This window comes from Artibeus jamaicensis, unplaced genomic scaffold (genome assembly GCF_021234435.1).
Source record: "Artibeus jamaicensis isolate MK-2021 breed Jamaican fruit bat unplaced genomic scaffold, CSHL_Jam_final contig_793, whole genome shotgun sequence".
In the NCBI taxonomy this organism is placed as follows: Eukaryota; Metazoa; Chordata; class Mammalia; order Chiroptera; family Phyllostomidae; genus Artibeus; species Artibeus jamaicensis.
Window position 1 is genome coordinate 4,576,253 of NW_026521975.1, and position 22,310 is coordinate 4,598,562.

Consider the following 22,310-nt stretch of genomic DNA (forward strand, 5'->3'; position numbering starts at 1 on the left):
TAACCCATGGGCCTTTCACAAAAATACAGGGTCCAGCACAAAAAATTCCCTGCTGGTAATCTATACCAAATCTTTTATTACAAATCATAAGCATGTAATTCTGTAACATAACAATATCCCACTCAAGCACACCAAGTGACATTTTAGGTTAAATGTTCTAACACTGTCCATCTCATGTGAGACATTCATGTAGCCTACCAACCACACTCAATGGTGTTACTTCTGCCAGACCCTGTATATTACGTTCCTTATATTTTCATTTTTTAAATAGAGACAATATTAGGATGTGGTGGGTGGGTGAGTATGTCTACAAAAAATAAGTCTATGGAAAAACAGACTGTCACTATTAAAGATTCATGGATAAGTAAGCATCTATAAATAAAAAAGGCTTTTTATTTTATGAAGTTAATACACAAATCATGTAAAGAATGAGACAATGAAAAGAGAGGATACTGCTAAGTAAACAATGACATGAATTATATCAAATATAGCAGAACAGGATACAAACACACACACACAGTATTTTTAATCTCTACTGTGAATCAGAGCCTGGGGGAGAAGTTCCAAAGTACCACAGTGTTATCTATGTATATTTAAGAAAACCTACAAAATAGTCATTACTTCTGTTCTTAAAACTTCAATGTTACAATGGCATTTTGTCATTAAAAATGACCAGCTGGTATACTGCTGCTAAACAAGCAAGACTACATTTAATTCCTAAAGAACTGAAACACCAAACTGCAAATTCTTTTATTCTTTTGCTTCAGAATGGAACCAGAATACAAGATATGAGGAAATAAAATACCATGCCAACTTATTAAAATATTTTAACTGAAAGTGAATAAAATGTTTGTTTAAGTCATGAAAGTTATTTCCACAATAAACTATCAACTGTAATAATCATAAAAGTTTTTATATGAATTTTAGCCCCTTATCAAAACCAACCACCATGCTAAAATGTCTATTCACTGATTAAGAAAATGTTCCCTTCTGATTTCTTTATATGTGTATCCTTGCTTAAATTTAATCTTCAAGTTGAGTATCTTCAAAACGCACTTTACTATAACTGAACTTAAACTATGGTAGTGGTTAATCAAATTAATCTTACATTCAAACAAATAAACCTGTTTCTAAATTACAGAGTCATAAGCAATAGAAGAGTGTAACAACCACCACCATGTGACAAGCACAAGGCACTATGCCAAGCATTTTATACCCATTAATATACTTAATACTCATAATTCTATGAGAATGATTCTACTGTAATACCAACTTCACAGACAAAAAAAAATGAAGTTTAGAAGAGGTTAAAATAACTTGCCCATAATCTCACAACTAACATAAGATTGGGCTCCAGAGCTTGTACTCTTAACTCTGGAATTCTGCCTTCAATTTCAAGAAATCTATTCCACCTTCTATAATATTCCTTAACCTATTATAATCTGAACATTATTCCAGCTAGTCCTAAAATGACTGAAATTCCTAAATGAATCAATCTCTCTTTGAATCGAACTGGCATGGATGAGATCAAGGAGAAACAATAACTCAGAGACTTCGAAGAAATAACTTAAGCAGCTCTCCCTCCTCATTTTCAAAATGCAAGGAGAACAAATCTTGGGAATTAAACGGAGTTGGGGAAAATTACATAGTTCTGGTTAAATTTAGCTTAAAATGCAAGCTAACATGTTTGTGGGTAAGAATCCTAATTTCATCTCTGCAAATTCATTCCTAACCCCTACTTCCCAGGAAAATGGGGAGAATCACCAGTGATGCCAAGTTCTTACTATCAGCTACTATACTTCGTAAATGCAACCATCAGAGCTGGATGTACAGAAGCTCACCGGATAATCTCAGAATGACCTACTAGTTTCCAAGTCCAAGTGGTAAATGCACCATAGGTTTTACTGAACTATCACTATAAGGTAAAAACTAACTCAAAATTCCCAAAGTTAAAACTAGACAACATTACATATTATACATAAAAGGCATGCTGTTTCAGTACAGGTGTTTAAATATGGTAATAAAGTATCAAACACTAAAGCACCACACACTTAAAAAAAGAAGCCTCCGAAATAAAAATCTCTCATGAGATCTTTTTAAAAATCAACAGAAAATTCCTTTTCAATCATAAACTTGGAAAGCCCTTTCATAACAAAAGCAAGAAGTAACTACAGACAAAGAACCAATTAAAATGAAGTACAGAAAGTACATAACTGAACTCTTAATTTGTTTAGATAAAGCATATCTTTATCTAAACTTAATCCTGGAAGTTCAACATGGAGTACTCTAATTCATTCAAAACTGAGCCTTTGTTTATGGGAACTATTGGATTTTAAAACAAGTTTAAATCTAATGTTACTTGCATAGCATTTTAAGAAAAGAATAGCCGGAGTGGAGGTAAACCATAACTCTGACAATTAAAATGCAGGGAAAAAAAGAACATGCCCATTTGCTAGGGAAGTTGATTACTATAGATTACTAGCAACAAAAATGATAGTAAATTCATTTACATAAAACAATGACAGCCCTTTCAATTCAAAAATCACACACTTATCAAACAGGGAATTAAGGTGTTATTTTAACAAAAAGGAGCTTAATGTTTTGCTTTTTCTAAATGTACTTAATAAAAGATAATCAGAATAAGTATGGTATTCAAAACTGACAGCAAGGTAAAATTCAAGACAAAAACAAAAGGGGGGAATACACTAAAACATCGGACAGAAGTGGCTTAAATCAAATATACAAAGAGCTAACAATGAATTTAAAAAAGGATAGCCCAACAGAAAATGAGCAAAGGACATGAAAGAAACACTACAACACAAGAGAGAAGTTCAACAGCACCAGTAATCAAATTTAAACAATAGGGATTTTTTCTTATAAAATGACAAGGATATGAATATTTTTCCACCTCGGTTTTCAAAGCTATAAAAAAACAGAACTTAGGAGTTGGAATACAAATTTATGCAGCATTTCTAAAAGGTTATCTGGCAATTATCAAAAATTTAATTACATATTCTTGCCCTAGAAACTCTGTTTATAGAAATTTACAAAGACAACCACATACATGGAAAAAGCAGCAGGCACAGGCCAACCAATGTCTCATCTCCTCCTCTGCGTATTAGCAGTATCTCCACTAGTTCTCTCCATTTTCCACTTAACACAACACTCACTAATGTTACCCTTCTTACATTGCCCTTGATTTTTCCTCTGAAATTTAGATATTATCCATATTATTCTTGGTAAATTACTTTGATCTCTCATAACTTTCATTTCTAAATCTGTAAAATGCAAAAAATAAATCTCTTAAAGAACTGTTGGGGTAATTAGTAATAAAACGTAAAACATTTCATTTATAAAAGAATAACGTTTACTATACTACCCGGAACAGCCACAGAAAATCATTGTCACTATAAATAAAATCAAGTTTCGCTCTGTCACTACACCGTGAAAAAAGCCCAGATGGATCTTCACCAAATTTAAAGAATATGTCTGAGAAGCCAACAGCTATGCAGGGAGACGGCAAAAAAGCAATGTTGTGGTCGCAGTGACCTAAAAACCTCAAAGATGGATATCCTCAGAGCAGCTCTTCCAGTGGACAATTCTAATACAACTGCATCCGGAATGAATAGCAACAGACATTTATTCAACAACAATTAAATAAATTAGGCCAGAACGTTTTGGCTAACGCCACATTACTACCAGTAATAGCTGCCATTTATTAGGCACTTTTGTGACAGGAAATGTCCTCATACCACTCTCCATAGTAAGTACTAAGTATTTCTCTCATTCTTCAAATGAAGAAACAGAAAGGTTTAACTTTCAATTCAGATTGCCTGGCATCCAACTCCAAACCTTAATCATTACTCAATACTCTTGGGTTATTACTATTCTTACTATTTGCTATTTGAGAGAAATCAAAACTCACTAATAGGCTTCGAGCAAGCTATACAAAAGAAACCATACATAAGTGCTCCCCCGTGGGAACCTGGACTCCAACATCTCCATCCATTACCATAAGGGGCCCATGTATATCTCCAAATCTCAAGCCTCTTCTACATCTGGCTAAAGTAGGATAGTAAACACTCCCGCAGCTTGGCAAATGCAGGTGAATAGAAGTGGAGTTGACTCCAGTAAAAGAAGAATAGCTCTGAGTGTATTAATCTGGAACTCTAAACACAGTTTTTCATAGAAACCTTACATCACAATATTTACAGGAAAAAGATACTGACATGGCTGACCTGGAAATCTAAATACTAAGTAAAACAATATTTGAGAAAATATATTGAATACTAAGTTAGATGTTCCAAACTGGACCTAACCAGAAGGATTAAGGAAGGATTTAGATTCTAGATTATTACTTTAGCTTTCTCCATAAAAGAACTCTACCATAAATGTTTCCCAGTTTGTCATTTCATATTTTATTCCCTTGAGTAGAAATAATATAAAATCATCTTTTGAAGACATCAGAATAGAAATGCTACAAGAAAAATTTTAAATGCCAAATTAATCAGAAAACATACAATATGTATCATCAGTAAAGTCTGTAATAGAGGTTGTAGGACTAGGGACAGCTGCCTTTAAGAGAGAACAATGGGAAGGCCGTTCCAAACTGAGACAGGGAAGGAAGAGAAAATCCTGTCGATGAACTCTCCCCTCAAGCAGAATAATCCAGAACTGGGCCTCCACCACCTAAATCTCCCCACAAACAAAACACCATGAGATAAGCCAACCGTTTTGACTCTCCCTCCTTCATCCTACCAGGAGCTTTAAAATCAAGAACAAAAAAATATAAACATGACATTTCAGAAATTCCGGTCCCCTAACCCCAAAGAATTTAGCTTGTTATGAAAGAATTTTACAAAACTGAAAATCTGTTATCCCATTATTAGAAAAACAATGCACAAATGCCTAGGTAAAGCTGTATAATGATGGAAATAGCATCCTAAAGCACAATTAAGTAAATGACAGGCACTAAAGGCTTTTATGCCTTTATGTGGGAAGAGAGGAAGCTGAATAAGATAATGACTAGATAGATGACTGAAAGGGGGGGGGGGCAGGGGTTAAGAAAGACATAAAAGGGGAAGCCAAGAATGCCAGACACTAACTTTTAAAATTTTCCTAGGATTTGTCTCAATTATCTGGATTATGCCCTATCTCAATTATGCCCTGCATAAAAACTCACAAGCTTACCAAGAAGTCAGCAAGATGTCACAGTACTGAATTGCTTCATTTAAGAAACTGTACTTCAACATCTAAGTAAAGATTTTTTCCCAAAAGATTTCTTACCAAAAATTTTACTGCTGACTAGATCACATTTGTGATTCACTCTCAAGTCTTTTCCTATCATATTAGTTCTCAACCTTATCTATCTTGCTGTTAAGGTCTCCTCATGTATTGATCTAATACATTAACTCCCATTTTCAAGAAAACTCCATCTCCAGTGTTTTGGGGGTTTAACTCCCCACAGGCTATATAGTCATAATTCAGTTTCTTCCACCACCACCACCCTTGGCTGACAATAAATATGAGTTACTTGTTCTATTTATATAATTATGTATTCCTAATGTGAAAAAAATGTAATTGTGGAAGATCACTTTTAAAAATTTTTTCTCTATATCATAGTCCTATACTTTTATAAAATGAAGATGAATTGCTAGAAAAAAAATCATATAATCTGATGTTTCTGTATGATCAAATTGTTATATAAGTTCTCTATAAACTGTTCTGGATCTGGAGAGCTTGATGCTTCTTAGCAATCATCGGATATCTAAATTGGCACTAATTAACACGCTGCTGTATAAATGTTCTCTAGTAGGTTCATGTATTGCCTCTTCAATTAGATTTGAGGAAGCAGGAAAAATATCAATCCCTTCTTAAATTATCCACATAGCACATGAAAGACTGCCTACAGTAAAAATACTTTACTGATCTGAGCCCAATAATTCACACATGGACAGGTAAAAAAAGCAACATGCTTGGCCCAGGGATTGGTCCCACTGAGATTTCCAGAAAAAAATTTACCCAACTAGCTATTAAAGAGCAGTAAACAGTAAGCATGGCCTAACTACCTATTCTCCAATACCATTATAAAATAAAATGTCACTGAGTAATCATGGTAGCCTGCTTAGATCAACACAGAATTATTTTACCTAAGTTTGAGTTACTTTCACTGAAATTACATTATTAAACAGACACTATAAATTCTACAACAAAATAATATGCCCTAAGTTCACAATGATTAGTTTGCAATATTCTTATGCCAAGAGTATTTCTAATACCAAGAGATTTTAACCCTTCTCAACTCAACCATTAATAATTTAAAAATATATGCAACCTGTATCCTCATAGATTACTGAATATATACATATAACCCACTACTGAAAAACTCTATGCCCCTACATACTTTTTTAGATGTAAATAGCAAGAAAATGTGGTCTTTCTAAATAAAATACAGGGTCCAGCACAAGTAATACCTTTTTATTACAAAACCTTTTATTACAAAATCATAAGCATGTAATTCTGTAACATCACAATATCACACTCAAGCACAGCATGACATCTTAGATGAAATGTTCAACTAAAACTATAAATTACTACACCAGTATTATTACGCTACCAACCACATCAAAGCCAAGTTACTTCTGCCAGACCCTGTATATTCTGTGAACCCTGAACTTCTAAGTAGAGACTGACACATAAAGTACTTTCAGTTTAGAAAGACATAGAATTTTAGAGATGAAAGAAAGCAACTATCCAGGCCCTGCTCATCAACTTCGCAAATGTGAAGGTTACAGTCTAGAAAGAAAGTTGGCCCAAGATTACAAAGCTAGAGATCCAGGACCTCAAAAATTGCAGCAAAATACTCATTTCACTAATATTAATCTGCTTCCATTAGGATATATTCTAGTATCTCCAAATACTGAGGACACATTTGTAGTAACATTTCCTTTTATTATTTTCCTTTACTAAAATGCATTTAAAGAATAGGCACTGTATCTTCCTTTCTCTGATCTCCAGGAATTTTTACTATTTTCCTAAAAATAACATCAGTAGCTCTAAATCATAAATTTCAGCTATAAGAGACAGTGAACCAAGCCCTCATATTAGGAATACTAGTATTTGCCATTCTACTTTTAACTTTCTATTCATACATCAGAAATGCTGCTTATCACATTTAACCAATTACTAATTTAAGGCTATGAAAAGGCCATTACAAGGACACCTAAGATCACTTACGGGCTTTCTCTTTCCCCCTAAACTAAATACTGGATTGGCCAAAAAGTCGTATTTTTTTTAAATAAAATAAAAGACACATTTTTCATTTTCACCAATAACTTTAGTGATTTGGATATTTTGAGTAAGTTGTCTATCTCCTGCGTGGTATTAATGTTGATTGTTCTCAATTAATGTCTCGATCTGATCACTCAATTTTATCAACTTCAACTGGTCTACCTGACCCTGGAGCATCATCCAGTGGGAAATGTCCCACACAAAACTTGGCAAAGCACTCACAGCATCTTCTCCACAGACTGCACTTATCTTTTTTTGCATTTCAATTACATTTTTCCCTTTCTTGAAATGGAAAAGCATAATATGCCAAAAATGTCGCTTACTTTCTTCTATCTTCAATATCAAAATGCCTACACAAAAACTTACCAATTTTAATTTTTTTTAATGCATGCTGATATAACAGCTGTCACAATACAAAATTGTTTTGAATGAAGTTAAAGACGACTAAGTTGTACTACAGCCATCTTAAGGAAAATACCAAACTTTTGGGTTGGTCAACCCAATAGGTCCTGATAACTTGATGTTTAGGTTGTTTTCTACTTTTCAGCATTTTACTGTTTTCTTCCATACTGACAGGCTTTGGCTATTCTCACTTCTCACTACTGCCAATGAGCCTGCTTGTGTCCAACTCTGTTCAACCTGTACCATGTGGATTTAGAAACTACATATTCCAAATAATATAAATTGTATATGAAGCAAGGGTAAATGCGCTCTTGGTAAGGGCCTACAAGGAAGTCTATACTGTCAAACCCATATATTTTTGCCTATCAATTCTAGATGCTTAAGAGCATTTTGTAATTAATTACCTCCTTGTTCTCCTCTGTTTCAAAATAGAGATAATACTAAGTATATGAGGTACTGATATAATTCATACCTGAACCCATAAATTTTTTGTTTTGAATTTCATTTTATACTACCCTCTGATCAGATACTTACTAAAAGCATCTTAAGCTTCTATCAGTTTTCTAAAATTAATATTCTTTTCTTTGGGGTCTTTCATTACTTAGGAAAATTAATTATTATTAAATTCATAGTAATTTCTACCAAGATTTATAACCTCCTGAATATCTTCCACTGCTATTGATCCTAACCCCCAAAACACCCCTCTCGATTATTAATACTAACATATATAATTCTCATTACAACTCAAAGGCATCGAACTATAATAAGTTTCAATTTTTACCTGTCACAGAATCAGTCCCCATGACTAACCTCAAAATCTATGCAAGGCTGCCCTGGCTGGTGGTGGCTCAGTGGAAAGACATTGCCATACAATCAGCTTTGCATCAGCCTTCGAACCAAAAGGTCACCAGCAGTTTGACTCCCAGTCAGGGCATATGCCTGGGTTGCAGCCCGGGTCCCCAGTTTGGGGTATGTGAGAGGCTAACAATAGATGTTTCTCTCTCACATTGATGTTTCTCTCCCTCCCTCCCCCTCTCTATTAAAAAAATGAATAAAATCTTTAAAAAAACAATCTATGCAAAGGTCTCCCAACCTCAATTCCAAATAAAACTACATTAAATTTCTAGTATGAAGAGATTTTAATTTTATTAACCAATGTCACCCCAATAAATTCAATACAATAAAATAAAACCAATAAATTCAATATAATAAAATAAAAATGTATGGGGGAAAAAGAAATTTTAAACTATTTTTAAACGGCTGGGCCAATTATGAAAAGGTGAAGATTTTAAGTTTGCCTTATAACAAGGAGTTTAAATTATGGAAGAAATCATTGAAAGTTAGACAAAGCAGTCAGAAAATAATGTTAAAACATGATCAATATACCTAAAATGAATCATCAACAGCAACTACAACATTAAAGTCTATGTTATGTTAAAAGGGAAGTATCTTAAATACGGAAAATGAGCAAAAATAAACCAAGGATTTCAAGCCTTTACATAAAATGTTTCTATTACATGCACAGAGATAAAATAAAATTCTACATACAGGGGATATATAACAGGAAAAGAGTAAACAAAAAGAAAGAAAAACATTACAGTCCATTAAAAGCCCTCTCCCCACTTAAGAGAATATTGACCATGATGTAGGTAACCACCAATATTACTTCTACATTCCATTTAGCTTCAAAGTTTCTATTTCACCTACCTTTCTTCTCTGAGAGATGTTGAGGGCACCAAAGTCATTAAACAAGGATGAAGCAGGTGAAGTTAGAGCATCTGGAAGGTAAGTTACATAAGTTTCCACACACACAACCCACAGATCTAATAATAAATGCTTAGCTTCTCAACACTTACGAAAGTAACGATAATCACATACTACACTAAGAGTTAACTCAATGCCTCACATACCATGGATGTTCAAATATTTTTCTGAGTGAATGAAACAACAAATTGAAGAATACTTCATTTAGCTAATACTCAGTACGCATTTATCCAGAAGCTATGCAGATTAGGATGCTTCTGTTTGCTTAAAACTAAAAGAAAAATCAAATGGAGAAAAAAAAGATGACTCTTAAACATGTCATAAACACATTCGGAATGTGTTTATGAAGAAAGTCTACCTGCAATAAATGTTTAGAGACTAAATCATGAGAAAAATTTAAAAAGGGGGTGAAAGGGGAAGTAGTCAGCCACGCTGAGTGATCAGACTTGGATTTTAACACTCAGGCAAGGCCCTACAACCATCTACTCTATAAAATAGTTCATATTTTTCAGTTTATCACCAGATATTTGATATTCTTATTAAAAAGGATAAATTAAGTTATAAAACACGAACATGAAAATTTTATAGATTCACATTCTATTACTTTATGGCCAGAAATTGCAAACTTCAGTCAGAAAAGTTCCTGAAAAGGTGTGCATGATATACATTAAAATTAAAATATTTTATATTCATTTCTGACCTTTAAGTTAATCTTATGTTTCTCTTTAAATTATCTGTAAAATCCTTTAAAAGTATAGTACATAGTCTCATTTAAAGAGAAACATAATTCACAATGCGGTACACAAAGATTGCTGCTTAATACCTCTACTGCTTATGCCTCAATTTTCCTAGTGTAGTCCTTCGATAGATTAACATTAATTTAATATAACTAATAATTCAAACAGAAACTAATAGCAAGATATAGATATTTTTACATAACTTATACATTCAAGGCACTTAAAATAGGTAGTATTATTTATCCTTTACACTACCTTTAATAGAGTATAAAAATCAGCAAATAAACTCATTGGAAATGCCAAAAAATACTATAGTACTACAAATTAGTTTCTAATACTTTTAGCCAATATATTAACATGTTGTTATAGTTTTCTACAGCAAAAGAAATAAAGAATGAAATTTCCAAATAGTGATAGAGAACTGGCACACACGCACAAAATGTCTATCACAGTCCTACTCAAACATGCAAACTCTTGATGTCATTTTTTAATAACTGTTAACACTTTACTGATGCAGAGTATTAATACTCAATTGTTACATACTTTTTTAAAAAACCACCCTTGAACATTTATTTTCAAAATAGGAAAAGACCTGGCTGGTGTAGCTCAGTGGATTGAGTACCGGCCTGCGAACCGAAGGGTCGCGGGTTTGATTCCCAGTCAGGGCACATGCCTGAGTTGCAGGCCAGGTCCCCAGTGGGGGCCACGTGAGAGGCAACCACATGTGGCTGTTTCCCTTTCTCTCTTTCTCCCTCCCTTCCTCTCTCTCTAAAAATAAATAAATAAAATATTTTTTAAAAATGAAATAAAATAGTAAAAGATATTTGGAACTTCTACATCAAAAGCCTTAAAAATGTCCATAATCTTTGAAACAATAATTTTCGTATCTAAGAATGTTTCCAAAAGAAATAACTCAAAATATGAACACAGATTCATATACATAATCAAATATTGGAGTATAATTATTTTTTCTTCTTAAAAAATAGAACAAAAATAGTTCAGTAGATTATGAAAATAAACAAGAGAATTCAATTTATAATTATTAAGAAACACCCATTAAAATATATTTAATGTAATCAAAGTACTGTTACGTACATATATACTTAAGAGTTATATATTATACATACCAAGAATACAAATCTTAACAGTTCTCCGAATATAAAATAATCAATTATTTTTATTTTCTTCCTGACACCTGTCCATAATGTTCAAAATTTCCACAATGGACAGACTGTTTTCAGAGTCATAAATACACATATGAGAGAGGAAAAGGAACCACATCTTACCATGGCCTGCATATGGCTTGGCACTGTCATTTAGAAGGCTTGGGGAGCTGCTACTATTAGTCATTCTCTGAAAAAGAATATATGTACACATGTATACATAAAATATCACTAGAATGAAGAGTATTCAACTGAAAAGTTAAAACTGACCTTCTTTGCTTCTTCCCCTCCCGCCCATTTTTCACATTACTAATATTCTGATCACTGATGCTTGGATTACAACAATCTATGCAAACTTCCAAATACTTGTATAACACATCAAATGAAATTTTTACTCACTAGCCAGGTATTTAAAACCAAAGCTGCAGACCTATTTTGAATTACACATCTCTAATTTATCAGCCTAGACAAAATATACATAACTACTAAGTTTCCTTGTCCACAAAATTTAAATTCCAGTATCTATCCATTAGGATTTAAAATGGCTATGTATAAAGCCAATAATGTTCTTTAATATCTCCTCCCAATGCATATTATCCTTCGTGCACCTTATAGATTCTACAAAATTAGGCTATTCTCCATTCTCTAAACATGTCCTAAATATTCTCAACATACTCCAAAACCTCTATGATGTCTCTCCACCATGAAAGGCCTCCATTTCATAGCCACAAAACACACAGAGAAGTGAAACCAGTCTCTTTCTATCCTCTACATACTCCATGGTCATCCCAACCCCACTCCCACCCTTTAAAGTTCACCCTGACTCTAACCCTACAAGGAGATGAGATGGCTTAACTAGATCCCACTTCCTTGCAAACACATTTAGAAATAAATGAAGACTTTAAATGCTCCCTACCCCCAGAATAAACTTTACTGTTTTGTGCCATATAAACTCATACTAATGATACCTGCATCAAGGGATACTTTGTTTCTACAGGGCTTCCAAATCCATTGACTCCAATAAAGCTAGTGCTGAAATAGGAATCTGTGAGACTGGTATCAGTCAAAGCACCTCCATCTATTCCAGGAACTGAAAGAAAAGGAAAATTCAAATATTTAATTATTTTAAAGCACTACCACTGATGTAGTCTCTGTGGTCCTAAATAACTTTTAAAGTGTCAATCTCTGTCACACTTATTTTCATTTACCTATTTATAACAAAAGGCAGGATCAAATAAAATAGGCTCAGCTCTAAAACTCTGTTAAACAACGCTCAAGTTAACTGTTTTTTTCCACAGCAATAGTAATTTATTTTGTATTAGTCACCTAAAAGCCACCAAGCACATGAAGAAATAAACCACACTTACATTTCCAGTTTTCTTTTTTTTTTAATTAATCCTCATTAGAAGATATGTTTTTATTGCTCTTAGAGAGAGACAGAGAGAAGGAGAGGGAGGGGGAGAGAAAGGGAGAGAACCTACTGATGTGAGAGAGAAACGTCAATCAGTTGCCTCCATTACGTGCCTCAACTGGGGATCAAATCCCAACCCAAGTGTGTGCCCTTAGAATCGAGCCCATAACCTTTTGGTGCATGGGACAGAGCTCCAACCAACTGAGCCATGTGGCCAAGGCTCCAGTCTCCTTTCTTTAACTTTGCAAGAGGCCAATAGAGTATATAAAACACTGCAATTTCTCCTGGGCATCGTCATATAGTAAAAAGAGGCAAGTTTCTCAGGACTGTTTCTCAAAAACATCAAATGAAAAAGACCAGCAGACTCACATTAATTTATATAGTATACAGTTCAGTAAAAACAATTCTGCAGAGGTAGAAATAGAATACAGTTCAGAATGACATCCTGTCTGTGGATTTTGCAGAATGATTTGAACTAGTAGAATAATCTACCATACACCAACAAAGTCATGGACAATATGCTTTAGATACTACTCTCTGGTAAGTACTCAGAATGCTGCTAGTTTTAAGTTGCTAGTTAACTACAAAACCTTACATTTTATAAATCAACAAAACTGCAAGTAGGATTGCCCTCTTCTAGGCAGAGCCTCTGAGAACCACTGAAACCACTCCCAGTCCCAACTAAAAAATAAACTAAAGAAATGCTGACAGATGGATGTAGGGTGCTATAATCGGAATTTTTGTATATCCCCAAAATGTATATATTGAAATCCTAACCCCCAAAGATGATGGTATTAGGATGCGGGGCCTTTAGGAGGTACCTAGGTTATGAGTAGAGCCCTCATGCATGAAATTAGTGTTCTTATGAAAGAGACCCTAGAGAGATCCCTAGACCCTTCCCCCATGTGAAGACACAGCAATAAAGTGCCCATCTATGAACCAGGAAGTGGGTCCTCACCAATCATCACACAAAATCTACCATGATCTTAGCTTAGACTTCCCAGCTTCCAGAACTATAAAAATAGATTTCAGTTGTTTAAAAGCCACCCAGCTTATGGTATTTTGTTAGAACAACACAAAAAGACTAAGACACAGGGATTCCTTGGAAACAATCTGATACCGTTTTTCTTTTCTGTTTTTAAATTTTATTTCTCAAAATGTCCACAATTAAAGTATATTATTTTTATAATTACAAAAAATAATCTTTAATGGTTCATAGCTTTTAAATTAGTGACTGCAATTTCAAGGGCAGCTTTGGAAAGTAATCAGAAACACCTGTAGATTTGTATGTAAAGATGGTCATCATTACGTTCATTTATGTACCTGTATTAAAAGTGTTATTTTAATCACAAAAAATTAGAAAAAATATGAAATGCCCATTAGAAGAATGATTAAATCCTGAATACTATGAAATAAATAAAAATCATGGTAATTAATGTCTGGGATTTATTTAATTCTCTAGCAAATCAAAATAAAAACTGGAAAGACGGACAAACTAAGACTCAACAAACATTGACCATTATTGAAACTGAGTGACAGGGGATTATTATACTCTCCCTCTCCCATCAGTTAGAAATTTTCCATGATAAAAGGCTGTAGAAAATGAGGATAATAAATATTAAGCAATGGTGTGATAACTATTTACAATGGGAAGTAAAAAGGGAGCACATTTTTATTTACTGTATGATTGTGTATACTTATACATACACACAAAGAGTATAAGACAATAAAATATACCAAAATGTTAATCTTGTGTTATCTGGTTGACTGAATGGAAGAGGTTAGTTACTCTCTTCTCCTCTCAAGTAAAACCCTTATGGCACCTACTCCTTATCTTTTCCTAATAAAATATAATGGTTTTCAAAAACAGAGTACAATACCGGAGTCAAATTATTTTTTAACATAGCATGCTTATTTCAAATGCTTTTTTAAAATTTATATCCAATAGTCTCTTTTACTGTATTAGCTGATACAAAACATGAAGAAAACTTTTACTGAACATGCCAGAATTCAAATATCTATGATCAATGTCTTATCTGACTTGACTTTAAGATCCAATTAACTAAAAATAAGCACCTAAGCCTAAAAAATATTTGTAAAAGAAATGAATAATAAATTGCTATTAGAGGACAATAAAACAGTCTTATAAAGGTCCTATCCTTTCAAAATACTTTATCATTAAGAAACAGTTTTTCCTAATATATTATCAATTTTCTGGCAGTGATTTTCACTATACTAAGATTGATTCATATTCCTTTAAGGATGCACAATTTTGAAAAAGGAAACATGCTCCCTAACAGAGGATCATCTTTGAATAGGTTTAACCAAAAAAAAAAAAAAAAGGGGGGGGGGGAATGAGGGGGGATTAACTATAGCCAATAATTAAAGGTTAATTTTTCCACACAAATACCCAAAACTCTATAACAACTAGAAGAAAACAGAGGGAAAGCTCCTCGATGCTGGTGTTGGAAACAATTTTCTGAATATAACATCAAAAACGCACAAGAACAAGAGCAAAAATAAACAAGTGGTCCATTATATCAAACTAAAAAGCACATCAAACAATCAATACAACAAAAGGGCAACCTATAGAAAGGAAGAAAATATTTTCAAACCATATATCTCATAAGGGGTTAATAACCAAAATATATAAGGAACCCCTACAACTGAACAGCAAAAACAAAACAAAACTTTTTAAAACCCAATCTGAATTTTATAAAAAGAAAAGGACAAAGGACTTAAACATTTTTCCAAAGAAGATATTCAAATGGCCAACAGGGACATGAAAAAGCGCTCAACTTCACTAATCATCAGGGAAATGCAATCAAAACCACATGAGATATCACCTCGCACCTGTTACAATGGCTATTATGAAAAAGACAAGAGACAACAAGTTTTGGTGGAGATGTGCACTGCTGGTGAGAATGTAAATGGTGCAGCTATAATGGAAAACCAACAATATGGAGATCCCTCAAAAAATTAAAAACAGAACTACCACATGATCCAGCAATCTTAATTCTGGATATATATCCAAAAAAATGAAATCACTATCTCAAAAGAGGTATATCTACACTCCCATGTTCACTGAAACATTACTCAGAATAATCAAGCTAAGTATCTAGTGGATACTTAGCTTGACTGGATACTTAGCATGGAAACAACCTAAGTACCTATTGACAGATGAATGGGTAAAGAAAATGTGACACACACACAGACAATGGAATATTTTTAAACATAAAAAACGAAAATTCTGTAATTTGTGACAACATGGATGGACCTAGGGGCATTATACAAGTAAAACAGAAAAAAGTTAAATACTATATGATCTCACTTTAACGTGGAATCTAAAAAAGCCCAACTCAAAGACACTGAGAGCCAAAGAACAGTTCCCAGGAGCTGGGGAGTGGCAGAAATGGGGAGCAGTTGGTCAAAGGATACAAACTTTCAGCTATAAGATGAGTAAGTTCTGGAGATCTAATGTACAGTTCAGTGACTATAATGAACAACACTGTATAAAAGAGTAGATCCTAAAAGTTACCACCAAAAGAAAAAAAAGGTAATTTATGATGGGGTGGAGGTCTTAACTATCTTTATTGTGGTAATCATTTTGCAATAAATGTATGCCAAATCATATATCTTAAACTTACATATGTTATATGTTTACAATATCTCACTAAAGATGGGAAAAAAAGAAAGCATTCCACACATATACTTACACTTTCCTGTTTTGGAAAATAACAGTTTTGGAAAGACAGGAATGGGAATTGGCACTTCAAGAATAGTTAGGAAAACCAGTAACATATGGTATATTACTCCATTCTATATAGATCACAAAATTATTTTCTTAAAAGTTACTAAGAAGAGATACATGTCCTACCTATATCATAGAATATTCAATGAGAAAAGGCATGTAGACAGAGTAGATGGATGTATATAAGATATGTTAGAGACCTTAATTACCAAGACTAAATAAAGAATCCAGAACTTTTCATTCCTTCTACTCCTCCTTACAATCCACTTTTATGTAAACTTTACACAATCTCTGTGGAATAATAATTTGCAATTCACTTTAAAGGCTTCCTATTTCTATGAAAGGTGTTACAATTTCTCTCATTGCAACTATTATATCTCTACAGAACTAGTTAAACAATCACTGCATAGATATGAGTCTCAGTCTGAAAGACAATTGTGGCAAGGCTGATATTCCTTTTACTGCACAGTTAAACTATGGTTCAGAGAGATTAGACAACTTACCCAAAGTCACAAAGCTAGTAAATGACAGAACCTGGGATCAAAAAGCAATTTCTCTGTTGCACTAAACTGCCTTTCAATTTTTAAGAGAGGGAATTAGAAATAAAAAGATGAAATTTCAAGCCTTCAGTTTTTAAATGATCATGAGACACTCCAACTTTAAACCAAAGGGTCTTACAGTACACCTGAAGAATCAGAACTTCTGCATCTGTCAGCAGTTACCCTACAACTTCCAACATATAAATGTATATGGTAATAATCTACTTTTTAAAAAAGCCCATCCCACAACTTAACTAAATAAATATTCTACTTCACTATTAGTCTTGCCTCCCCTAGATAAAATGAGTTTCATTTCCTAAAACATCATAATAGATCAATATTACTCAAAGGACAGTCCAATAATTTTGGTAAACGCTGGAAAGAAAAGTACACCATTTCTTTACTGAACAACTTCTCGGGGCCTACATATACCCTGTGAACTGTGACCATCAAGAAAAGAGTAGAATACTTCCCAAATTCACTTGGGTAGAATACTTCCCAAATTCACTTGTCTGGAAAACTCTTTCTACACGAAACAGCCTGAGGGGCTGGAGTTCCACAGAACACACTTTACAAAAAGTGCCCAGTGGTTTTCCTCTGCCAACAAGGATATCACACACAAGACGCTGGCAATGCTATCCCAAAAGATGAAATCCAAACTTCTCAGTCTGATATTAAAAAGCCCTCAAATTCTTTCCACACTACCCAGAGAGAGAGGCCCATACAGCATTGTTCTCTGTTCCCACATAACCTAAAGGAAAACTTTCACAATGTCTGGAACATTTGGTGTCCTGGCAAGTAAGGAGGAGGATGTCCTCAAATTCCTTGCAGCAGGAACTCACTTAGGTAACACCAATGTTGACTTCCAAATGGAACAGTCTATCTATAAAAGGAAAAGTGATGCCATCTACATCATAAATCTGAAAACCTGGGAGAAGCTTCTGCTGGCAGCTTGTTCCATTGTTGCCATTGAAAAACCCCAATGACACCCCAATAAATCCAATAAAAAATCAAAAGGAAAAACACTGATGTCAGTGTCACATCATCCAGGAATGCCGGCCGGTGAGCTGTACTGATGTTTGCTGCTGCCACTGCAGCCACTGCTGTTGCCTGCCACCCCCATCCTCCTGGAATCGTCACTAACCAAATCCAGGCAGCCTTCCCAGAGCTGCGATTGCTGCTAGTTACTGATCCCAGGACTAACCACCAGCCTCTCACAGAGGCGTCTTATGTTAACCTGCCTACCACTGCCTGTGTCAGACTCTCCTCTGCACTGTGTGGACATCGCCATCTCTGGCAACAACAAGGGGGCTCACTCAGTGGGTCTGATGGGCCGGATGCTGGCCTGGGAAGTTCTGCACATGTATGGCACCATCTCCTGCAAACACCCATGGGAGATCATGTCTGACTTCTACTTCTACAGAGATCCTAAATGAAGATATTGAAAAAGAGAAGGTCATTGATGAAAAAGCTATGACTAAGTAAGAATTTCAGGGTGAATGGATTGCACCAGTCCCTGAGTTCAGTGCTGCTCAACCTGAGGTCACAGGTCTGAAGGTCTACATGTGCCCTCTGCTCCTATTCAGCAGTTTCCTACTGAAGTCTGAGGCACTCAGCCTGCCATTGAAGACTGGCTGGTCTGCAGCCCCCACTGCTCAGGCCACTAAATGGGTAGAAACTACTACTGAGTGGTCTTAAACTATTTTTCCACAAACTCTTTAACAGAATGGAAATAAGGGTGACAGAAAATAAAGTGTCTTTTTTTCAAAAGCCCTCAACAATCTGTTCTCAATCTATCATTCTAATATTTCCTTAAAGTGCTGGACTTCAGTATTAGTTCTGCCACTTCCCAGCCACAAAGTCGTTGGGCAAAACGTTTATAAAATGAACATTATACCATCACTTGTAAAGTAAGAATTATACCTTCTACCTTGCAAATTTCAGTGACAGTTACAAAAACAAAAATGAAATAGTATCTTTAAAATATTTTTAAAAATCTCAATGGTGGCACAACACAAATTTACTAAACCGAATTGTATAAAATGGGTGCATGTTGTAGTATGTAATTTGTATTTCAATAAAGCTATTTTTAAAACCAGTGGAGAAAAAATGAATACCTTACACAGCTCTTTCCAAAAGACCAAGGATTAGAGTATAAAATAAAATATACATCTACTATAAAAAGATCTTTACAGTAATCATAATGTTACTGAATTCTCTCCTCCAGTCAAAATGATACTCACTGTATATTTTCAAAGTCTACATTTGTAAAGTGCAGTACCACTAGTTACAGAGTAACATCAATTCCTACACACATACATCCCCCAGCCCTGTGTTCAAGGCCCAGATAGAATGAAAAAGAAAATTTCCTTTTTTCAGAACTAGACACTGAGTTCTAATCACACTTTTGCCACTTACTACCTGTAAGACCTTGAGTGAACAACCCTCAAGTTTCATTTCTTCATCTGAAAAAGAAAGTAACACCATCTCAATCACAGGGTGTGGTAGGGACTCAAGTAAGGTAACTACTCAAAGTGCCCAGTATCTTGTCTCAAAGGTAATTATAAATGTTAACTTCCTCTTCTCTCATCTGCAGGACGTATTCCCCAATTATTCTAAGCTGTTAAAAATCTTTAACTCTTAAGATACTATTTGTTTGACTATGAAAAATCTTTTAACTTATCTTTTATTGCTATCTTCTACTATTTAAACCTTTAAATTCTCACATGTTTCTGTACTATCTATACAACTAAATTATCAGTAAACTAAGATCTGGGGCTAGTTCTTATATTTTTTTATATTCCCTAGTCTAGTATTAGCACATTTGTATAAACACTTATTTATAATTAAACCCTTTTTCAGAGTAAGAATAAAATATACATTAGATTACCATGTCCAAATCTTATGAAACATCCCATGCAAATGGTATTATTGCCTCCGTTTTTCTTATGAGGAAATTGAGATTCAAAGATACTGCTAGGGGACAATGCCCTGGATGCAGGCCCAAGAAACAAGCCCCTTCATCCATTCAGCAGAACTCCCATCCTTTTTTCTATTGATCTGTAGGATGAGCACAGACCGAGCAAATACAACTGTCCATGAGTTCTGCTTCAGCCAGTTGCCAACTACTGACCTTCAAAAAGTATATTTAATCTAAGTATCAAATTCCTCCTCTGGAATAGATGTTATCATTTGTAGTTTACAAACGGTCTACTTTCAGAGTTGTTGTGACAATAATTCAGTATACTGGCATGGTTGGATGATATTTGGTACCTATACTTACTTTTTGTGGTTAACGTTCATATCCACTTACAAAATTGTTTGTAAAAGGCCACTTGTTCTTGATGAAATACTAATATGCTATTATGTGGAATGCACTAAGGAAATTTTTTCATGTAGCTTTTTTATACATTTTAAGATGTGAAAAGGTAGCTTGGAATATTTTACACAACCCCAACAAAACCCATGAGTCATCTAGAAGAAAAAACTCAAATCCAAAGCAGTTGGTTTAGTAGGACATATTTTTCTGTTTGAGGACTGAATTTCCCTTAAAAGCTCACAAACTCAAAAGGCCAAGGGAACTAAGAGAAAACAGTAATTAATGACTACAAACACTGTACTGCCAGTCCTGTGATAAAGCATCTGTGCTGAGCCACAAAGATACCAATTCTACACTTTAAGTTCCCCACCTAACTCCAAAGCACCATTAACCAACACTGATGACTGCCAGAGAGAAGTGAGAGGCCTTACTCAGGAGCAGAGAGCATCAATCGTTAAGTCAGATGCAGCAGACATTTTAAGTGCTTTATGTAATTGTTTTACTTATTCAACAACTGTTGAAAATTGAACCATGTCCTTCCAATATTCATATGTTGATGTCCTAACCCCCAATATCTCAGAATTGACATTATTTGGGTATAGAATTATTGCAGGTGTGATTAGTTAAGAGGAGGTCATTAGGATGAGCCCTAATCCAATGACTCATGACCTTGTAAGGAAGAATTTAGACACATGCCTAGAAAAAATGTCCTGTGAAGATGAAAGCAGAGGTCAGGTGATGATTCTACAAGCCAAGGAACCCAAAGACTGTAGGCAAATCACCAGACACTAGGTGAGAGGCATGAAAGTTTATTTCCCACAGCCTCTAAAAGTGACCCAGCCCTGGCCTGTGTGGCCCAGTTGGTTGGAGTGTTGTCCTGTGCACCAAAAGGTTGCAGGTTCAATTCCTGGTCAGGGGACACACCTGGGTTGCAGGATCAAGTTCAGCCCCCAGTTGGGACGAATAAGGGAGGTGACTGATAGATGTTTCTCTCCCCCTTACTCACTGTCCTCTCTCTCTAAAATCAATAAATGCAAAAGAAAGCAATCCATCCAACACCTTGATCTCGAACTTTCAGGTTCTAGAATTATAAAACAATAGATTTCTGTTGTTTAAGTCGAAAAAAAAAGAGAGAGAAATAAAAGGTTAAATGAATTAAACCAACAGGCTAAAGAAAAGTTTCTCAGTTAAAAGATTAAAAAGAAAAAATGTAATTTAAAAAATATGTAGAAAAATAACAAGTAAAATTTTAGAACAAAGCACTTCTTAGTACTAAACTTTATTATCACAAGAATTTCTCTATAGCTGGAGCACTGAACATCATGAATCTTCATTCTAGTTAAGAATATTTCTTAAAACACTTTTCATATTTATTCTTAAGTAGAAAATGTAAGATTAAACCACAACCTAATTGAGGTAACTCCACAAGGAGCTAACAATGTGGTTCAAATACTTAGCTTTTCAGTGACCAACTAAACCAAATTTTTCCCTCTTGAACTCTTACCCCTTTGCTTTGAAGCATTCATTCCTGGGCTACATAGATGATTGATAGATAGATAGATAGATAGATAGACAGACAGACAGACAGATAATAGATAGATTGACTGATTTTATATACCCAATCTCAACAATCCTTTAACATATACATCATTACTGCCCATTTTGGTGGCAGTGCCAGAGATATGAAACCAGAACAGTCTTACTTCAAAGGCTCTAGAATCAAATACACTATATTTCTCTTGGTCATTCCTAAACTCCAGACTCACAACAATTACAACTGCCTATTATTAAATGCCTCCAACTAGATTATGTGACAAGTGCTTTTAAGGTAAAATTTCATTTGTCCTTAGCTCCTTTCTCTCCCTCTTCCCTTCCATCTGCAAGTAACTGCTTCACCAAATCTCTCTCAAATGTATCCCCTGTGTTTCATTTCC

General features: G+C 34.5%; 1 protein-coding gene and 1 pseudogene across 6 annotated transcripts in view; one reads left to right on the forward strand and one right to left on the reverse strand.

The window, feature by feature from the left end:
- The window catches only part of PAN3 (poly(A) specific ribonuclease subunit PAN3), a 139,309-nt gene that overhangs the window by 102,746 nt on the left and 14,253 nt on the right, over window positions 1-22,310 (reverse strand). For all 6 annotated transcript variants that reach the window (XM_037166862.2, XM_037166861.2, XM_037166860.2 and 3 more), the window contains exons 2-4: window positions 12,325-12,446; window positions 11,480-11,546; window positions 9,400-9,470 (exon numbers count right to left, since the gene is read on the reverse strand). In XM_037166862.2, the coding sequence (XP_037022757.2) occupies window positions 9,400-9,470; window positions 11,480-11,546; window positions 12,325-12,446 (260 nt within the window). The remainder of the gene's footprint in view (window positions 1-9,399; window positions 9,471-11,479; window positions 11,547-12,324; window positions 12,447-22,310) is intronic.
- On the forward strand, window positions 17,828-18,755 carry LOC119064953 (40S ribosomal protein SA-like; annotated as a pseudogene).